Source organism: Myripristis murdjan, chromosome 17 (genome assembly GCF_902150065.1).
Source record: "Myripristis murdjan chromosome 17, fMyrMur1.1, whole genome shotgun sequence".
NCBI classification, from domain to species: Eukaryota; Metazoa; Chordata; class Actinopteri; order Holocentriformes; family Holocentridae; genus Myripristis; species Myripristis murdjan.
In genome coordinates, this window is record NC_043996.1 from 20,762,354 (window position 1) to 20,783,458 (window position 21,105).

General features: G+C 42.1%; 1 protein-coding gene across 1 annotated transcript in view; it reads right to left on the minus strand.

Moving 5' to 3' along the window:
- Nucleotides 1-743: 743 nt before the first annotated feature.
- LOC115374689 (solute carrier family 22 member 23-like) overlaps nucleotides 744-21,105 on the minus strand; it is a 32,450-nt gene continuing 12,088 nt past the window's right edge. Inside the window, exons 4-10 of the mRNA XM_030073739.1 lie at nucleotides 12,765-12,933; nucleotides 11,803-11,930; nucleotides 10,422-10,524; nucleotides 9,390-9,625; nucleotides 7,612-7,644; nucleotides 6,387-6,510; nucleotides 744-5,450 (exon numbers count right to left, since the gene is read on the minus strand). Coding sequence (XP_029929599.1) covers nucleotides 3,905-5,450; nucleotides 6,387-6,510; nucleotides 7,612-7,644; nucleotides 9,390-9,625; nucleotides 10,422-10,524; nucleotides 11,803-11,930; nucleotides 12,765-12,933 — 2,339 coding nt within the window. The 3' untranslated portion in view covers nucleotides 744-3,904. The remainder of the gene's footprint in view (nucleotides 5,451-6,386; nucleotides 6,511-7,611; nucleotides 7,645-9,389; nucleotides 9,626-10,421; nucleotides 10,525-11,802; nucleotides 11,931-12,764; nucleotides 12,934-21,105) is intronic.

The following is a 21,105-nucleotide window of genomic DNA, read 5'->3' on the forward strand; positions in this document are numbered from 1 at the left end:
CCCGGTACCCCTGTCAGCCAATGAGAGCGCACCGGTTTGATGCAGTGGACCGGAGGATACCGCATCACCCGCTGGCTGACATCACCCTGTCCCAGACAAAATGCTGCCTTCCTCAGTGATGTGGTGGTGGTGTGTGGTTGTGCCAAAGTGCAGACAGTTGTTGTTCTGCTAGGAAATGTCAATACTACCGAGATGACTGTACACCTTTATCTATACCAGCCCAAACACAGCAATCTGCAATTCTGTTATGCACTTCAGTATACTGGATTCAAGGCGTCAGGGTTGTAAATATCATGTGTAGGATCAAGATCTTCTGCTTCTTGTTTCTATAATATGGAGATATTTTTACATCATTTTACATAGCATCACATGATAACATCACTGTTATCATGTGTTTACCTTACTCCAATGATGGAATGATGATTTTTTTTTTTTTTTTTTTTTTTTAACTTCAGTTGAAGGATCATTGGTTCCTCAGTTGGTGGAGTAAACTCTATGACCCCTGGACGTTTGAAACCATAGCCCAATGATGCCTAGGGTAATAATAATAATAATAATAATAATAATAATAATAATAATAATGACCAGAAGAAGAAGAAGAATATAAGAAAAAAGTCTGTTTTTCTGAATAGTTGACATTTTGGATATGTACAGTTTTTACCTCACACCAATATTGTATTGTAAATTTCATAAAATGAATTTTATAAAGCAATGCTAAAATGAATGATACATTTGCATAAATAGTTGATCAATAAATAGCAGTTTATTTTAACAACAGGTATGGCTTATGTACAAGTGCATTATTCATGTTAAAACAAAAACAAAACAATCTGAAATTATATCAGTACAATCCATAGTTTTTACATTCATTCAAATCTCCCATCGAGAAATTCTGAGCCATACTGTAGAGAGAAGAAAGACCTGAAATGTGTGCACTAGGGAGTCAATGTTGCTGAGACTCTTGCTTGCCAGGTTCAACACTGTTTGCCAATTCATGTCATGGCATATGACTTATCATTTCATGTGGGTTGGGCTTTCTCATAGTTAACGTCTTCAACAGTCCACTGTAATCAGTTTCTTCATATATTGATTTTGTTTTTCCACCCATCACCTAGCAGTCTCCAAAACTGATTCTAACTGTGCTTCGGACTGCTTTCACTGATGCTATTTTGTATCCCAAACCAAGTTCAATTGTATGCTGGCTAGGTTGGATGTACTATAGCTGCAGATGGGAGGAGTGAGATCAAGTGGAAGCAACAGATCTGAGAGTAGACACTGGTTGTTTTGTGCTGTGTCATTGTCTTGGTGGTGCATTAGATTCGGCAATGAACAAGTCATTTATATAATGTGCACACTGAAATAGAGAACATTACAAACACACAGGGAATTGGAGTAAAATATAGCCACTGACCACTGCAGGCAATATCCTCACAAACATGTAGATGCAAGAATTCCTTTCTTAATCTAGTGTCAACAGCTTGCTCCATAAAATACATTATAGGCGGGTCTACTGCAAAAGTTTGTGTAACCACTTGAACTTTGCTCTTTCAAATGCCACTCTTGTTTTCTTCTTTTCTTTTCTTTTTCTTGTTAAGGCAGCCAAACAGTAACAAATCAAATATCACATGATTGCAGGACATTGTACTTTGAGGCATGGTATGCGTTAGACACGAAATGCTCATGTGCATGTCTGTGTAAAGGGAAAATTAAGTTTTGTGATGATGCATCTATAACCAAGCTTCATTCATTGCTTGCATACTGACAAACCAACTGCATCTGAGGACGTCGCTCACAGGACAACAACCAAAAGCAGGTATGCTCGATCAGCAGATGTCAAAGCATTGTGTAGCATTTGTCAGTGCACATTTTACTTGGATATAGACATGGGATTTTTTTTCCATCTGGTGAGTACCTGCAAGCACAAGTTCCTCCTAACAAGCACAAGTGGGTGTACTGGAAAATAGTGAGTCCAGAATATGATTTGTTACTCATGTGCCTACTGATGTCTTTGACTGCTGAGTGACATCATGTACTTTTAAATAACTGCTATTCCCTGGATAAATGACTTGCAATGCAGTATACTGTGAGACTGAGTTTTATCACATTTGAAATGACAAGACATCATTCAAGTTGGCTCTAGAATTTTACAGTACAGTAGTATTGTATCGTTTTCATGAAAATTGCTGTAAACAGTGGCCTACCCATAATCATAGCTCTTTCTCTGGATAAGTATTGTAATTACCTCCAATGCACAAAGTATGTAGCTACCATTGTCAAGTTAGACACTGATCTTAGTCAAGTATAATTCTGTCCACAGTTGGACATGGGCTTTGGAAGAAAAAGCTCCTCATACATATATTCTATATATTTATCAGAGACAATTTCTGTAAGCAAGAGTATGTTAATATCAATGTTAATATGTTAAGACCTAGACAGAGAATAAAGCAAGGATTGAACCTATAAAATGTCATTTTGACAAATGTATAAAGTATTGCAGTTTTTTTATGTATATATTTATATAAGGTAAACTTAGTTGTATGTGCATGTATGAATCATGACATACAAAAACTATGTTTACAAGATGATTTGAAAAACAAACTGAAGGTTGGCAATGTAATAATTTGCAATCAAATCTCACATTTTGTCACCCATGGGTTCACTCCAAAAATAGCTATTGTGTCTTTTTAAAATTGCTATTTTGAAGTTTGCTTTTGACAAGTTCACATTTTTCTTTTCATGCTTTGTACCCACTGCAAAGCATAAGGTGCCACTAAACATTCACACAAATATTGTAAGAATGCCTTATAATTTTGTACAATAAGGGCACAGCATGGGAGATTATGCCCCAAAAATTCAATCAAGCACAACAACAAAGTATGCATTTACTTACAATATCACATTTACAAAAAAACAATTGCATACCATAAATTTCATCGACTGTAATGATTGGAAAAATAAAATTGTTTCTTTAGACCAACAAAGCATGGGCCTCTCTTTATTTTTCTTGTATCATTTCACTGTTCATACAATGAACCACAATTATGAATGCAAACTTGCAATTTCATTCATGTTATTTCTCAATTTTAATTTTTCAGTCATTTATTCTTTTTATCTTCTTCAAAAACACTTAAAATGCATTTCTGAACTTTGGAGTGGGTCTCATCGGATTCATTTTGACACATACACCATCTAGCCAGGTTCAATTCTGATAATTAAACTTATCTTATTTGTTGGCACTAAATCTCAGTTTAAATTTGGTCAGAATTGTTTTTGGCTTTGTGTTGGGAAAATTACTCCAATTTTGACTTTTTTATTTGACTGAAGGGCAAAATAATCTTAAATATTTTTTTTTGTTTGTTTGTCTTGTTTTGTTTTGTTTTGTTTTCATCCATCAAGGTGAAGTGATACTTCTATAGCAATATGTTAAATGAACATTTCATTGGAGCAAAAGTACCAGTTTTTTTTTTTTTTTTTTTTTTTTTAATCTTTTCTGAGCAACATGTTATTTCTCACCATTTTTGGTGACACATTTCAGTGATTGTAGGTTTAATTTAAGTCTTTAAAATGACAGACACTGATTCTCATTGATTTACATGAAAATAGTTTATAGGCTGGTGATGTCCAGTGACATTCAGCAGAGCACGAAATACTGTCACATTGTCACAGACCAGCCTCTAGTACTCTCCCACTTGCATGGTCCCATTCATTGACTAATCGCAGTTAAGGACAAGATTGAGAAACATGCAACACTGTAAGACATGTTTACTCAAATCCAGATGGGGGCAGTCTTCATTAAGTGCCTGAAGCCTGAGCAGGACAGTAAGTGTGCCCATTATCCACGAAGCCTGGGCTACTTCCTGCACCAGGGTCATTCAGTGAAGCTTTTCCCGGCTGCAGCGTCAGATCATGACGATGCCACTTGGTTGACAGTGTTGTTTTCTGTGCTGGTAGAGTCCCTGATGGGAAGGACGCCGGAGTCTATGGGGGAGGAGACAGTGCAGTCCAAGGAGGCAGAGTCTGTAATGGTGTTTGGTTCTGAGTCTATGACAAGTGAGGTGGCTGAATCCAGTGAGGGTTGAACAATATCTGTGACAGTCAGAATGGTGGATTCTGAAGTGGAGGTGTGAACAATGTCTGTGACAGGGAGAATGGTAGAGGATGGTGTAGGGGGGTCAACAGTATCTATGACAGGGGGAGTGGAAGGATCCACTGAGGGTGCATGACCTGAGTCATTTGGTGGAGAGGGAGCGGGTGAAGGGGAAACAGTCACTTGGGTAGGGGATATAGCAGGAGGAGGGGCAGCATCATTAACACCAGGAGAGGTAGAGTCTAACTCTGGCGGTTGGGCCGAGTCTATGACAGGAGGTATGGGAGAGTCTCTAGCTATGGGGATGACAGGTGTAGATGTAGATTCATCTACTGATGGGGGCTCTAACTGGATGGGAATGTCAGAGTCTGTGCAAATGGAAGGCGGTGGGTCAATGGAAATGTTGCAGTCTGTCACAGGAACAGGAGAGGGAGTAGGAGAGGGAGGGGCGCTGTCATGCATAGGTGGAGCGGGGGCATCCGCTAAAGGGGCAGGAGTAGCCTCTGGTAAAGGTGGGGTAGTTGAGTCGAGAATTGGGGTGATAGTGTTGATGTCATCAATGGGAGAAGGGGGCCTTTCTAACGTGGAGCTAGGCGGTGGTTCAATGACAGGAGTGGTGCAGACCAGTACGGAGGTAGGAACAGACTCAGTGGCAGGGGTAGTGCCTGACTCTTTCGTAGTTGAGGGAGCAACATCATTCATTTGGGGAATAGTAGTATCCAAGGATGGCTTAACTGAATCCTCGAGTGGTGCAGCGTCGTCCTCTGCGTTGCTTAAAAGTGGGTCTGTGGCACATGGGGCTTTGTGTAAAGGGGTGGAAGAGAGTAGATGCTCTTTACTGGCGAGTATAATGCACTCTTTATCCAGGGCTGTGATGGGAGTTAAGGATGAAGCTGAAACTGAGCGACCGTTGGGGTCTTTAGGTTCGGGCTTGCTAGGGTGAACCTCCATGCAGGTGGGGACAGATATATCTATGACTGACGGAGCAGTCAAATCAACAGCTGAGGAGGCAGTGGAGTCCATGGTGGACACTGCAGTAGCAGCTGCCTCGTGAAGTGGAGTGTCATGCACCCTGGTGTAATCCCTGCTGCTCTCGGATTGGGCCAGCAGGAGGCGCTGTTCTCCCGGCTTCCTTGGGGGAAGAAAGGGTTGCCTGGTGTAGCTCTCGCCATCAGCTAGGGTCTCAGGGAGGGGCTGATAGCGCGTCTCGGGCAGCAGGAGAATGCAGATGATGCAAATGAGGGTGCAGCAGGCAAAGATGACATGGTGAAGGAAGTAGCCCTTCTGATTGTGGAGTTCCATGATGGGAGCAGTCAGCATGCCGAAGCCAGCACTGGCCAAGACCAGACCAAGACCACCACCCCTACACATGAAAGATACAAGGAAGTCACAGTCTATCATTTAAAAATTACCATCACAAGTTCATAAATTTTCACAATCTTAAGGCTAACAATTTAATTTGCCGCTATGTTTTCTGTAATTGACCTAGAAGAGATGAATGTGCCTTAAAGTGATATTAATTTTACTAGAATTTAAGTGTGTTAAGAACTATATATTACACTTATGAACAGTAGCCAGAAACAACAATCTTTACTAGAGATGGAAGGTCTCATTTGTGTTCATCACACAGCAGCAGAGTACTGCAGCACATTGAAACACCCTTTTTTTGCACTCAGCTCCATTCCTCTTTCCTGTCATTACTTAAGTTAACCTCAAGATGGTGCTCTTTGGCCACCATGTCAACAGCACACCGTTCCTATATCAACCCAAGATGATGAAAATCCAATACTTTGTCATATATCTTCAGAGGAAATAGTGAATTTGTGTAAGATATGGATATACCATTACATCTGACACTGAACTGCAAGGAGCTGTTTTGTTTTCAAAGGTTCAGTGATCAAACACACACCAACTTTAAACAGAGAGGGAACAGCTGATACATGCAGTGTGGTAATGGTTTCCCTCTAGATCAATTAAACCTTGTATCAGCCGCTATTTGCTGAATCATTACCTAATCAGGATAATAAAACAACGTATAAACACAGCACTTCTCAGCTTTTGTCACATCATGTTCACACCCAGCGGCCTGATGGCTCTGACAGCTTCTACTACAACTTGTGAACTGAGAACGTTTATCATTTGTGTAGCACTGAAAGCATAAAAACAGTGAACACTTTGTGTACATATCAACTGAAAGTAAAATTTGAATCCCTGACTTTTGCACACACAAACAAATGCTTTACTCCTCTGAAAGTAAATTCATCTCCTCCCCCTCAGTCCCAGTGTTTTGGTGGGTTACCTGATGACAGTGGGTGTGATCTCAGCACAGAAAAAGATGCTCAGGTTGCTGACTGCGTGGGAGGAGAACATGCCGATGATGGAGAATGCAATGGAGAAGTTCCTATGCAGCGTATCCGAGCGCTCTGCAGACAAAGCAAAAGACGCACACGTACACCTATTTTCACTCGGTGCTATGCATAATGATTATACAGGGAGAATACCAAGTATAGTGCGCAAAATATATTTAGTGTAAACAAGTGTAGGGAGGAAAAATCTGCTGTCTCTGTGGTTCTTTTTAAAAAGCACATCATTCTTACGGATGTCGACTTGTTTTACTACATTTTTAAGATTTATTGCATTTATGCTTTATGAAGCATATACAGTGGAGAGTGACAGAAGAAGTGGGAGAAAAAAAAGATGCTGTACAATAAAGGTTTTAAGTGGTGCAAAATAGCGCAGCACCTGATAACGCTTTCACATTTTATGTTACCATGTGTTGAAATTTCGCACAAATAAATTATATGTATTGTATAATGTATTGCAGCTACTTTGCTGGAATTGGAATCACCAAAACTGAAATTAGAAAATGTGTTTATTTTGATCAGTGACTGTAGATTAGGCCTACATACACTGTCTGGACTGTCTGACCCTGCCTTTCCATTTATATCAAACATAGCTTGAATTCCTACTGGAATGAATGAGACGTGTTGAAGTTGGCATAATGAGGATCATAGGAGACTGTTCTGTGATCAGGTCTAATTTCTAATCCCTTTTCTGACTACAGGATGGCTCGTTTGGCTGCACAGAGGGAGATTAGTGCAGAAAGAATAAAAAGACTGATAAACAGAGAGGAATAGAGAGAGGGTCAATTACACCGCTCCCTAAAAGAGAGACTCATCTGCGTCGACAAAAAGGGGAGAAATGAGTGACAGCCTAGACATAATTACACCTTGGACTTCATTAGGAGTCTTTCCAGGGTTTGTGTAGTGTTAATGAAATATTGTAGGGCATCTGCGCGTGGTGCATTTCCCAAAACTAGATCAAGATAGTGCAGCAAACCCATTACTCAAAAATTCAATTTCCAATTAATGTATGACTGATGTAACTCACACCAGAATAATATCTGACCAAGAGTAATGGATTATTGATTATTTCTGAATTCATCTCTCCATCACTCAAACAAAGCCAAAAAAAAAAAAAAAAAAAAAAGACTTAAAAGATTATAAATAAACAGATGATCTTACCTATATTCAGCTGGACACTGTACTTCCCCAGCACTAGAGGGGAATTAAAGAAAGATAAAAGACATATTAGTACACATACGTTACATGCTGAGACTTGAAAGCATGACAACACACAAACATGCTGATCAAAGTTATCTGACACACTGTTAAAACGCAAAACACTTCAAAAGGGAACACAAAACATGGGTTTAACCTTGATGTGTTGACTCAGGTTAGACATTAAGTCTAGCTGATTTGTAACCAAATCAGCTGACTCGTGTATTGTTTGGCTCATCTGGCAAACCCTTACCATATACCGACAATGGTGCAGTTTGAAATAATATAATTAAGCATGCAATTACATACATGTTACCCAAACTGAGACGCTGTTCTTCATTCAAGCCAGAACTGTATATTTCCTGTACTATTTTATTTATCTAGTGACGAATGTTTGCCCCCCAAAAAATGTAATTCAGACACTATTCAACTATTTAAACAACAACAACAACAACAACAACTATCATTCACATACACTCAAAAAAGTAACATGAAAGTACGTATTTGTTTGTTTGGCACAAGTAAAGATGATTCTCTGTCTTAAGGGGTGACAGTTTATGCTGCTCTTGTAATGCCAGTGATGAAATGAAAAAGACTAAACTGATGCCATTTAATACAAAGAATTAATGAGGAGCACTAGACCTATGTATTTGGCAGATATTGATACTTTAAATATTGGCTATTGGCCATTCATGCTGTCTGCCATCAACATGAATGGCAGCATACATTATCTTACCGCTACATAAAACCTGTCTCTAAACTCCACAATAAAGTTCCTCTCTAGATATTTTATTCATTGATTAATTTCCCAATGATGTTTCTTGATGCTTTTTCTGAGGCAAATCATTCTTAGAATTATGGATGTATCATGCTCCTATTTGGACTTTGTGAAATTTCTGTTTTCTTCTTGTTTCTTGATATTTTTGATTGCTTCCCTGCTCTGTGTGTCCCTCATGCAGCCTTGTATTCTTGGCTGTCGCCCTGCCCGGCCTGTTTTCCCCCTGCACACCTGCCCTGCAGCTGTCACCTTGGCCCTCTCCTTGTGTGACCTGTTCACTTGCCCTCTCCCAGCCAATCAACTTGCTGCATGTTCCCTGGTCAACCCACCTGTTTCCCATTTCCTGATTAGTTCAGCTTGTTTTAAAGTCCCTTTGTTCAGTTCAGTGCTGTCAGTTTGTGTCATTATCCTAAACCAAACATTCAGCCTTTGTTTTACAGATTCAAATCACTAATGCAAGGATACAACATAATCTTTTCCACAGTTGTCTGGCTCACTAATTCTAGTTTCTGGGATACCCTCCTGGTCTCGTGCATTTGGGTCCACCTGCTCTGCTCTGCATGTGACGTTGGTGTCATGTTGGTGTTTGACCCGCAGTTTTTATTTTGAAGATTATTTTGCAGCGTAATTCTTTCAATTTTTCCAGCTATGTTTCTTCACAGAAAGCCCTGACATTACCCACAAGTCACACCACCTTAAATAGCTGCAAACCCTGAAACAAATTCATTAGTATGGGTTTCAGTGGAGAGGTTCGGAGGCTTTTTCCAAATTGAATAATCAGCACAAAAAAAATAAGCTGCTGGAAGCTTCACTGCAAAGATATCAGAATTGGTATCATCCTTCCAAAACCTAATATTGATCAAAGCCTTCTATTTAATCAGGCACAACTGAGTGGATTCTGTATACATGTGCATGTGAGCGTGAGTGGGGGCATTTATGTTTTGCTTGCTCATGAAGTACTCACAGTTGAGCAGGCCGAGCTGCAGCAGTGACGCCAGGGCAGTGATGATCATGAACATGAGAAGGCCACCCCGCCGCCCCATCAAACTCACTGCAGGGCACAGCGCCATGCAGGACGCAACAGCGATGCCCGCCATGGTGTAATAGTCAGCATAAAAGTTATGGAACATGGTGGTTTCCTGGCCCTGAGGGTCCATCATGCTGCGGGCGAAGCAATGGTGGATCCCATAGCCTGTTAGCCTGGAAAAGGGACATAAACAGGGGGATGGGTTGAGGTAGAGGAGAGAAGAGAAAAAAAAAATCAGGGAAGAGGCAAAAACGCAGGGAGGTCATGGAGTATGTAGGGGAGAAACAGAGAAAAGAGAACAGGAAAAGGAGAAGAAAGGAACAAAGTAGGATATGCCAGGGCAGGAGATAAACAAGATCAGAGAGTGCATCCAAGCAAAGTGGGAAAAAAGATGGATAGGAAGGGGGAGTTGACGGAAAAGGGGGAAATTCTAGGTTTACTGCTTTTTCTTTCATTTCAACTTATCTCAGAAATGCACACGTAAGCAAGCATGTACGAACATAAACAATCCACAAACAAAAAAACAAACAGCCACACACTCCAGCACACTCTTCTGGTTGTCTACTGTTTCATAAGGACACAGCTCATGTAAAATTCATGCCGAGTTAGAGAGTCAGGGACACCATGCACTGAAGCAGAGCCAAAGCCGCATCTGACTTAGCTGAAGATGAGGTCTAGGATAGCGGAGAGGCGCGCTCGCACTTGAGATAAACAGAGAGAGCGACACAAATATAGAAAGACAGACAGCTGGACAAAAGCGATGAGGGCCGCTGATCAATGCTGTATCGAGCCTGCAGGTCAACGGTGGCATCTTGACTGCACAAAATGGCTGTATCTGACTTGCACTGCCTTGCCACACACACACACACACTCCCTTTTTTCTCTTTGTTTTTAGGTCTTCCAACAGACGTAAGCACCTATAATGCATAATCCATAAAAGCACACACGCAACAGCACAGAGACACTTACGAGTTGACGCAGAGGACGACGATGTTCTTCCACAGGTTCCGCGTCCTGACCATTTTCACGATGCACGTCTTTTTGGGCTTTTTTTGAAGAGCCCTCTGCAGTTCTGGAGAGAGAGGACCTCAAAATCAGCATGTAAACGGTGGGGAGCTGAAGGCAAGGCACACACCTTCAGCGGTTCTCTAAAGAGTCAGACAAGGACACTTGCAACCACAGAATTTCCTCATGTATTTTTAATGAATTATCCAAGCACATTTGATTCCATGTGACTAATCTCCTGCTATCTGAGACAGGTATGGCAGCATCCAGGATAACTGGTGTGGGGAGAAAGGTGGACGAGTGAAGAAGAAACACATTCTGAGAACAACGCCCCAGAACTGACGATGATATAGGACATGAAACACAGCAGATGTTTTGGTATCAGACTGTGGGTTGCCACAGGATCAAACCTCAGCTTCTGGTTGTGTATGTTCATGTTGACACAGGCATGTGACATCATACTACACTGCCGCTTCATGTCTAACTTTGGCTGTATCACTAAGACTTTCCAGTGATCCTCTGGCCAAGTAACAACCCTGCCATGCCTCCAATTTTTGTTAAAGTTCCTCAACGACTCAGCAATTTAAAGGATGAGCAGATTAGTCATAAGTTGGTGCACTCAGTATCCAAATGCGGTATGCAAAGCCAAGTGCTTGAATGCATGAATTACTACTGTAAAACTTTGGGACAGCTGGTTACTGTAAAAGCAGGAGAGGATAAATTAATGTCTGTGGCAATGTGCATTCCCTAATGCTGCATCAGCACTGGGATGCCTCTGAGTTCTACAGAAAGAGGAGTCAATTTCACATTGAGCGGTTTCTCTTTAATTCTTTTGCCTGCAGAAGGACTGCTTTTTTCGGGTATCTTGATAACTGCGCGACTGAAAGGCGAACGTGTGCTAAAGTAAACGGTGCCGTTAAAACTGGTAGGACTTAAAACAGAGTCAATCTTCTATGGCTTTTGATAACAACATGGACCCGGGCAGCAAACCCTGGGCCAGCATGGCTGATCTGTATCCATCTGCTGTCTGCACACCAAGTGTCACGTCTTGTCCATACACCCAAGGTAAGATTGAGAATAATGAAACTCCCAGAGTGCCATAGTGTATTTCTAGCACCAACTGCTATCTCAGGAACGGCCTGTTAGTATGGTTACTTGACAGGAAATGGTTGTGACATTGTCATACTGTCATACTTTTTTTTTTTTTTGTTAGGGAACTTGGGATGGTACACAACAAGCCCTAATAAAGCATGTAAAATGACTTTTCATCAAACAATAGTGGGGCACATGGTTATCTAAGAAGTAAAATTACTAATAAGTGTGAAAGTGAGTGTGAATCCATTACCTATGAGGACCTGATCTGCATCCAGTTCCGTGTTCACCTTGTTTTTCTTTGCAATGTGTCCCATGATCCACTTGGAGCGGCAGTATTGCTGAGTGGCCAGCAGCCACCGCAGCGACTCTGGGAAGATCCTGCCAAGACGACAGAAGACTTCCTTTTTAATAAGAAATGAACCCCAAGTCATAATAAAACGGGTCTTCCTTTTTAATCACAGACATTAGTGGAGACTAGCTCAATTCTCACTACATCATCCTCTCTTCCAATGCGGAAATCTCCCTCTTTGTGTATAAATAAATTCTGTTATTTGTCCCCCCTACTGATTGAAGTGCATTATATGAGCAATATTGTTGCGTCATCAGAGATTAGGGCTTTAAAGTCCTTTTGATTGTCTCTGAATGGAAACCCCTTTGTTGTTCAGGTGTGCCATGGAAGCAAAGCCAGGCTCTGTGATACTGTATGATGAATCTAAATTCTAGGATTTTCCTCTGCTGGCTGTGTCCACATCAGCTGCAGTGCTGTAGTGTACTGTGTGTCATGGCAGGATAAATGGAGGTGAATGCATGAGTATTTATTGGCTGAGCCTTAGCAAAAGGGACTGAAGTCGAAGTCACAGTAGAGGTCATTGGAAATGAGTTAACGATAAGACATTAAATCTAATTCAGCTGGGAATACACTGCTGGAAAATGTCCTTGAATGCATGACTTTCTCTTATTCCTCACGGTATATCACTGGTAAACCACTGCAAAACCTGTGAAAGCATGTTTGGCTTTACACAGTTTAAACTGGACCATAAAACACTGTATGCTTACTGTCTAGCACATCTAGAGCTGGCATCACACAGAGGACATTTGGGGAGATTTCAAAGGATAACTCTGAAACTCAGCTTTTAACCTTCAATAATGAAAACCAACATAAAAAAAAAGGTCTGTGCCAAGGTGCAGCAGTTGCTTGTGTCTCTCCCTTACCAGATGTAGGAAAGCATTAGCAGCAGGGGGCAGATGATGACAGCCTGGAGGACCTGCCAGTCACGACACAGGTATGCCACCCCGGGCATCAGCAGCTGACCACCCAACACCACGAAACTGGCCACCATGGTCATGGAAAAACGCCATCCTGGCAGACACAGCTCGATCCCTGGCAGAAGAAAAGAACACAAAAAGAGCGTGCATGAGTCATTAGGGTTTTCTTCCAGTGCACAATTCTACCTGTGACAACGAACAAAATGTCTATATAAGTGGAAAAAAACCCCAGTATGATTCTGCATGGAAAACACACTAGCAGTTAAAAGTTCTCCTAGTTAAGTGAAAGTGGCAATACAGATTTACACAGAGCATCAGATCTAGAGTGTGATCGGATGTTTCCTCACGCTGACAGAAACAGGACATACTTGATGAGCCAACCGTATAAACACGACTGTGCCTTTGGCTAGGTGACAGAGACATGCCAGAGCATTGATCGCGACAGCAAACACATCATCCTGAAGTGAGATTTACCTTGTTGTGGTGCAACACTGAAGTAATACGAGGCAAATATACTTTATGACTAATACTGTGACTTTGTTAGCCCAGAGGATAACCTCATATGAATTTACACTTAGGGCATCCAACTATACCACTTAAGCTGTTGCTGCTTTAGTTAATGGGGCGCATAGAAGAAAAAAAAAGTTGTAGTAACAGATGTTGCACGCTTTCAGAACTTTACATTTAACTTAAGACATATGCAATGTAGGAGATAAGTCAGCATCCACAGTTGTTTTTCTGTGCACCAAGACAGTAGGCTGCTGTGAGACCCAACTAGAAAGAGGTTCCTTGTACTCATTTCTCCTCTATCAGAATGGCACTGATTCATTCACCGAGTCATTAGCATGCACACCACGCTGGCAGCCAGCAACCACAGACAGTTCAGCCCTTTAGACTGTGCAGTATAGAGCAAGGACTGACATCAAATCACAAAAAAAATGAATACTACTGTAACACTGCATTCTCGTAGTGCCTCACTCTCCGGTCTTCCATTCATCCCTTTATCTCACACATCACTTTCAGTTTCTTTCCAGTGAGTCTTTTCTGTGGCTCTGGCACGCGGACAGTCTCCAGATGGGCCTTTGAAGGTGACAGGGCCAGCATAATACAGTGGGTGCCGGCGGCCTAGCTTCATTCCTGAGGAAAAGCCTGGAATTTCAATTAGGACTTGCCCCCTCCTGAGGACATGAATAATGCTCTCTGTTCACAGACACTATCGCAGCTGGAATGACAAAGCCAATGAGCACAGAGCAGGGCGATGGGTGCAGGACCTGCTGAGTTTGAACTAACTAACCTCAAATCTCCTTTTCTGTGTGCCATTGAGAGAAAAGTCACGGTTCACTGGTTATGGCCTGCATGGGGTTGTAATTGTTAAGTTATGTATCAAATGTCATGAGCACTCAACAGGCCCATGCACCGTGACCTCAGAATATGACCGGTGATGAGCTGTATCAAAATGACATGCATGCATGCACATATAACAATGCATACCACATATACTTACTACTACTAACTTTTATGTCTACAGTAGCCACGCAAACAAAAGCATTCTGTACACCACCCAGTGTACATATGTATTGTAGATATAAGCCATGTTCTATAGATGGAGCTGCAGAATAAGAAACAGAAATTTGTGGAAAGGAAGGGAGGCCTCCTGAGCTCCTTACTCCTGCTGACCCTAATCCTCCACATCCCACTAGATCAGCATTCCCACAATGCCCTGCTCCAGCCTGGGTCCCACTGACAAAAATCTAACCCCAACTAAGCTGATGCCGCTCACAAGGCGCTCACCAAAAGTGCTAACCCACAGCTCGTGGGGTGACGAAAGGAGTGACACATACGTGTTAATGAAAAAGTGACAAAGCACCCTTAGATATATTTGGTCACATACACACTGGATGAGAGAATGACATAATAAAGCAATGAGCCAATAGCCAATTAGTAATCACTATAATCCGCAAAGAAGCTTTGGCTGGTTTGCTGACTTTGGCAAAACAAGTATGTGATTCTCACCCTCTGGTACAGAGCACAGTAGTTCACTAGCAGTACACAGTGTTCAGTCAAGAAGGCCCATTGTTTTACAGTGAAACAACTGGGTTGATCACTAGGGGCCCTCAGTGGGGCCATTCCCTGTACCCAACAGCTAATGCCATGACCTTTCATGGTCACATGAGCTCCTCATGGCCCCATGCCATGATTTCACCCCCTGATCCTGGCCACTGGGTTTGTGTGTCACATTCTTCCTCACTAATTCTCGGTGCTCTAGGCCATGCTGGGAAGGGTTTCTTCTACTGTGGAGTGAGGTGAGGTCATATTCATTGATTAGCCCTTTATCTTGCATAACAAAGAAGGCCAAATAGCCACAGGCACACTGATCCTTTGATCCACTGTATGTATGGCTGAGATTGTCAGCAATCAAATTATGTGCAAAATACTGCCAGGAGACAATTTTCTTCTCTCTTTCATTTGACAATGTTTGATTGTATGAGTGAATCTGTGCGCCGTGTAAAGACTAAGACACAGAGATCAACACAAAACCAAGCAATCATCGGCCTCAACTAAGAACACAGTGACTGATGAACAAACAAACAACAAAGTCCCTCATGCTCCTCAACCAAAACAGACTCATCAGACTGACCGCAGAACTTCTCAAAGACGGTTTTCATTCCATTTTACTCTCATGATCAGAAGACAAAGAAAAAGTGCAAAGGTTGTCCCTGCTGATTTGGCAAAACACTGGACTTCACTCAGGCATTTGCGGAGTGAGATAGCATGTGGTTATGTCATGCAAGGCCTCTCACATGAATAACAAGTAGAGGTGTAGTGATTCATATATTGAATTCTGCCAAAACAAATAGAATCAATCACTCTGACTTTGGCTTTAATCGATACAAAGTGTTTTGAATGCATTCATTGACATTTCTCATAAAAAAACATCTGTGGTTGTGTTGATGTATCAGAATGCCATGAATTACGCCTTTTTTGTCAATGTCATTATTTGAATAAACACTGTTTAATTAATTATTTTGTCTGAATCATTTCACATTTTAGAAGAAAAAGGATAGTCTCTCATTCCTGCATGTGTTTATTTAATGGCTATAAAAACTTGCCTAAAAGCATCGTTGAGACAAATAGCAGTTTGCAAACTCAAATAAAATTGAGTTGTTTATAAAAAAGAGAAAAACTGGAGAATACACACTAATGAACAGTTAAACTGTAAGTGAGTCAGAGAGGCTTGTTTTCATCTGCTGTTCCTGGCCAGGGTTTTAAAAGGCAACCTAAAATTACAAAATTTAAAATGCATGTGTTACATCACCAACTACTGAATCAAACTAAATTGCCAAAGTCAAAAAACCCAAGGATCTGTGCCCCTAATGATAAGGGACCCACCCCTTATCCAGGGATAAATGATCCCCTCTCTAGGGAAACCAGAACCTGGCAGTCAGGAAACCCAGTTGGCGTACCACAAACTAGCAGTGGGCGGAAAAAAACAGATGTATACATGTAAGTTAATGTGTTAGGGAGACAGATAGGGAGCAAATTTGCTGAGCAACCAAGAATACACACACTGCACACTGAACTTTAACCCTGCTCAGAGGGGGAACAAAATAGTCTGCACCTTAACCCATTTATCAGAGCATGGTTTGACGGGAAAGAGAGGATTCAACTCTTGCAACACAGAGTCAACGTCCCACTCACGCTCTCTGATACTGCAACGGGTGGATTTCATCACAGGTTGGACTGAACGCTTATGAGGCTTAACATTCAGAAAGACATTCCTTTCCATTTTCATTTCACAAAGCCTAGGTCTTCCGACTAAGGGCCTTCTGATCCCGGGCAATACTTGTGCAGTGCTGAGACGCCTGTCCTGGCCGGTCCTGAGGGAGCCATAGCCATGTGATGGGAAATGAAAAGCTTCTCTCTCGAGTCCAGTTCTCGTATGTGCTACTCAAGTCGTCAGTCTGGACTGACAGACATCCATCACAGACAAGAACAAACAATCGATTTGAATACAAACAGCCGGACAAAATAAAGAGACAAGTGGGCAAACAAAGCAACCTGCCTGAAACACAGCTCAAACAAACAGGAATCTGACATGGACACAAACAAAGTCATTTGTACACGACAGAGACGCACACCCACACATAGATACACACACAAAAAACACACACATGCACATATCCCTCCTCTCTCTGATCTCAAGTCACCCTCATCTCTCTGCAGCCAGATTAACGCCTGTGGTAAGAGGAGGGCACCGCTGTGAGAAAGCACCTCATTACCGGCAACAGATCCGGTCCCACACAGCCATGAAGAGGGCAGGCCAGGCCGGGCCAGGCTGGGCCAGGCCAGGCCAGGCGAACTTGGCAAAGCACAGCATAAGCACAGTGCTGCAAATGACATGTACGGTGCCAGCCCAAATCCTGTCTGAACGGATCGGCTTTACTTCAGTCTCAAAAGGAAGGAAACAAGGCAGAACATATGGCTGTGTGGAAGGCAGGTCAAATGAAGGGATTAAAATGACTGCATGATGTAAAGAAACACAAGAAATAAAGCACTGCATCATATGTATACTTTTACCACTGTATGATTTTACACCATCTATCACTTAAAACTTAAGAATATGAATTGGGGTAGAACAGACTTTCCTATTCAAATCAATTGTACCTGGCTAACTTCCATATTCTAATAGACGGCAACTAATAGCTCTGATTAGTGCTTTTACCCAGCAGCCAAGGCACAACCTATCTTCTCAGTTCTCTAGCCAGTGTGGCACACTTTACGGCCCTACTGACAAGCACTGTCACCATAGCAACTAACCGTAATCGCCATTTTCTTCTGGACGCGCCAAATGACGACGGCAAACAGTTCAAGTTCTGTGAGCCTGCCTCTGTACGTACTCTTTCTCTAACCGCACCAAACCAGTAGTGGTGTATGTACAAAGGGAGTGAGCACATACCCTACCCACAGAATAAATACACTTTAGTGAGCACCTTGCATATGTCATCTCTCGCTGCAATATCTGCAATAAATACAAAACTCATTCGATGGGAACATTTGGGTTTCACTATTGGTTTTAGGTGGACTTGGCTGCTAAACAGGCTCCTGGACAAACAGGGACCACACTGAGATTATTTACCCTGGTTTATCCATGCCGTACGGGATATTATCATATTTGGTCTATAGAGTGAGGTTATCGGGGATTTTTAATCGGAGGAAAATCATTTTTTCTTTATCTGCCCTGGAAAATAAAATCTAAATGGAAAGTAAAACTTAATTATATAAAAAACGGTTTTTATTGTAGTTTTATTGTGTGCCCATGGGACACATTTCCAGTGAAGGGAAACACCAAACTTGAAAAGGCGACCTTATCATTTTAATAAGTAAAGGATACAATATAACAATAATGTAAGTTATGTATCAACCAACAGTGAGCTGGTTATTTCAACAAAAGCATCAGCATGAGTGTGCCTGACAGCATCCTCCATCGACAATAACATGTTTTCCTTCTGGATCATCACACTGAGAGCAATGCATGCACTCTGAGTCATTGCGAATGTGTGTCAAAGGTTATTGAGAGAAAAGTCCTTTGTGATACATGACAGGGGACCGTATGATGGAAACATGTGGTCTCTCTCTCTGTCTGTCTGTCTGTCTGTCTGTCTCCTGCTCTCTTTTTCTCTCCAAGGCACATTTCATACACACCCATGACGAGTAGAGGCAGGCCCTCTGTGACTCAGAGGTGGAAAGGAACCAGCTGTTTGTGCTTTACTGCTGGTAAGCCGATTTCAATATTAGGGTGTATTACACTTCAAATTAAATATCCTGTCTTTCATTCCATGACAGTTCTTGACCACCTCCTTTTATCCATTGTTTCTAAGACATGAAACAGTTGAAAATCATCAGTTTTGAAACACTCACATGGACACTTGCTTATCAAATATTTTGACACAGAGAACTCTTTTCACTTAGATCAGGCATGTGTACTCTTACAACATGACCTCTGTATCTTTCTAAACTAACATTTGGCATAAATAAATACTTGGGAGAAAATACTATAATGGCCTCTCTGTTGTGGGGAAGCCACACGTCAGCCCCAACAGTTGATGCTGATGCGTAAGGTAACAAGCGTAAAAAGTAAGCGCTAGCCCACTGCCCCAGAATACAAAAACCTCACCTCAAACCGATCACAACAACCTCACATAAACATCCAGCGCCGCCAGCCAGCATGACTCAGCTGGCCAATGTGCTGTGTGTGTTTATGTTTGTGTGCTTGGGGTGGGGTTGGGGTACACACAGTGAGTGAATGTGTGTGTGTGTGCTTACTGTAAAAATGCACAGGCTAGCAGCACCAACCCTGAGCTATAAGCGCTGGGACCTTGTCTGGTGCTACAGAGCTAAAAACGCTAACACACACTGATGGAACGGGGGGGGGGGTATAAATAGCTGCAGTGCATCAGATGACTCCATAGCTATCGGCTCTCTGCTATTCTTCCGTTATGTTTAATAGCCAACAAAGATCAATGGGTTGGAGAGAGGACATGTTGGTCTGGACAGTTTTACATAAGAGGGCTGAGCATTAACACACAGCAACACTTTAACATGCAGAGGTGGTCCATTTGTATCACCCTGCACCACGGTCCAGCACTCTAAAGAATGGCTGCAGGAATATCACTAAATCAGAGGTAAAAAGAAGTCTTCCTTTAACCAGCACAGATGTAGTTTCCACTTTCCTCCCCACATTACTGTCCTTTCCTTTTTCCTCCCCATACTGCTCCCTGATCCTCCCACCCACTGAAAAAGAAAAAAAAAAAACACTTCTCTTTGCATTTCCCTCTCTGTGTGCAGCAGTTAGCATCAGGAGCTGTATTTGGTGTCGCCTCACATCATCAATGTTTGCCACCGCAGTGGGCCTGAATCCGACAGGCCATCCTAGCGGAACGGACAGTGGCAGCGCACAAATTGCACAAGTGGCTCGTTCGTCCTCATAACGGAATGGATTGCCTGCTTGCTGTCCTCCGTGCCTCCAGCGCAGGGCACAGTGGCTTCAGGCAGGGTGTCCGCCACTTTTTCATGCCAAGGCCCCCCCCCATGTAGACACGATTTAGCCCACAAACCACTATTCTATGGCACGTGCCCCCGTCTGAGAAGACTTTTTGATTTATGATTTAGCGCTGAATTGCATACCTTTTCATTGTGTGGGTAGACAGGTATAAAAATGGCCTTTTCGTCCTCTCCTCTCATAGATTCTTTTATTGCACAATACTTTACAATGGCTGGTGAAGTTAATAAAAAAAAGGGGGGGAAAAAACCATGTTGCTCAAGGACCTCTGAAGGTCCCAAGGCCCCACATCTGAGGCAACTGGTGTAGGAGACAGGATACTGGGTGAAGTGGGTTGTTCTCTTGTATTCACTGTATCCTGTTATTCATTAGGATTTGTCAAACTTTATGTGCAACCAAAGAGGGAAAAAAAATGATTGTATTTCTAATTTCTGTGATGTTCACCTCTAGATTAAGATTATGGAATGCAGCCAAGCTCTCCAGATATGCACACTGAGACTTAATTGCACATGGTAATGGGCTGATGAGAATAGGGGATTAGTGTAATGTCTCCAATACAAACACAGCTGAAGTTGGGATTTGGCCCTGACTTTCCATTCTAGGCAGAGTCAACCAAAGCAAACCACAAAAGAAGGTCATGTGGTCTACATGCTTCAGATGTTAAATGTGAAAACATCATATGACAGGGAGCACCAGTGTTCAGCTGTATTACATGTACATTTTAGACAGTTGCTGTTACGCAGAGCAACTCACAATCAATGACCAGGTAAAGGTTAGGTGACACACATTCTCAAGGCCTCTTTGACAGGACAGAGGACTATTGCTGGGATTGAAACTGAGTCTGTAAACACAAGGCAAACACAGGGGAATGCCACTGATAAAGGCAAGCGCGAGAATGCTGCATTTACTAATTTACATTTTAATGCAAAACAGGAAGTGACACATCCATATCTCATGGCCATAATGGATGCAGTATAATGGATGCAGTTTTGTGTAAGCATGGGACCAACTTCAATTTTCATGCCATTGCAATAAACGTCACAAACAGGAATTTCTAGGCAGCATGTGCTGCAACTTTACTGACTGTGTGATAGTGCCTGTGGTATTGAACGATATATACAATAGTTGAACTTTGACCAGCATTAGTGTAGTTTTGTCAATACAGAATGGTTGAAGGGAAAATATCATGTGACAGTAACCATAACATATAATTGGAAATAGGGGCAG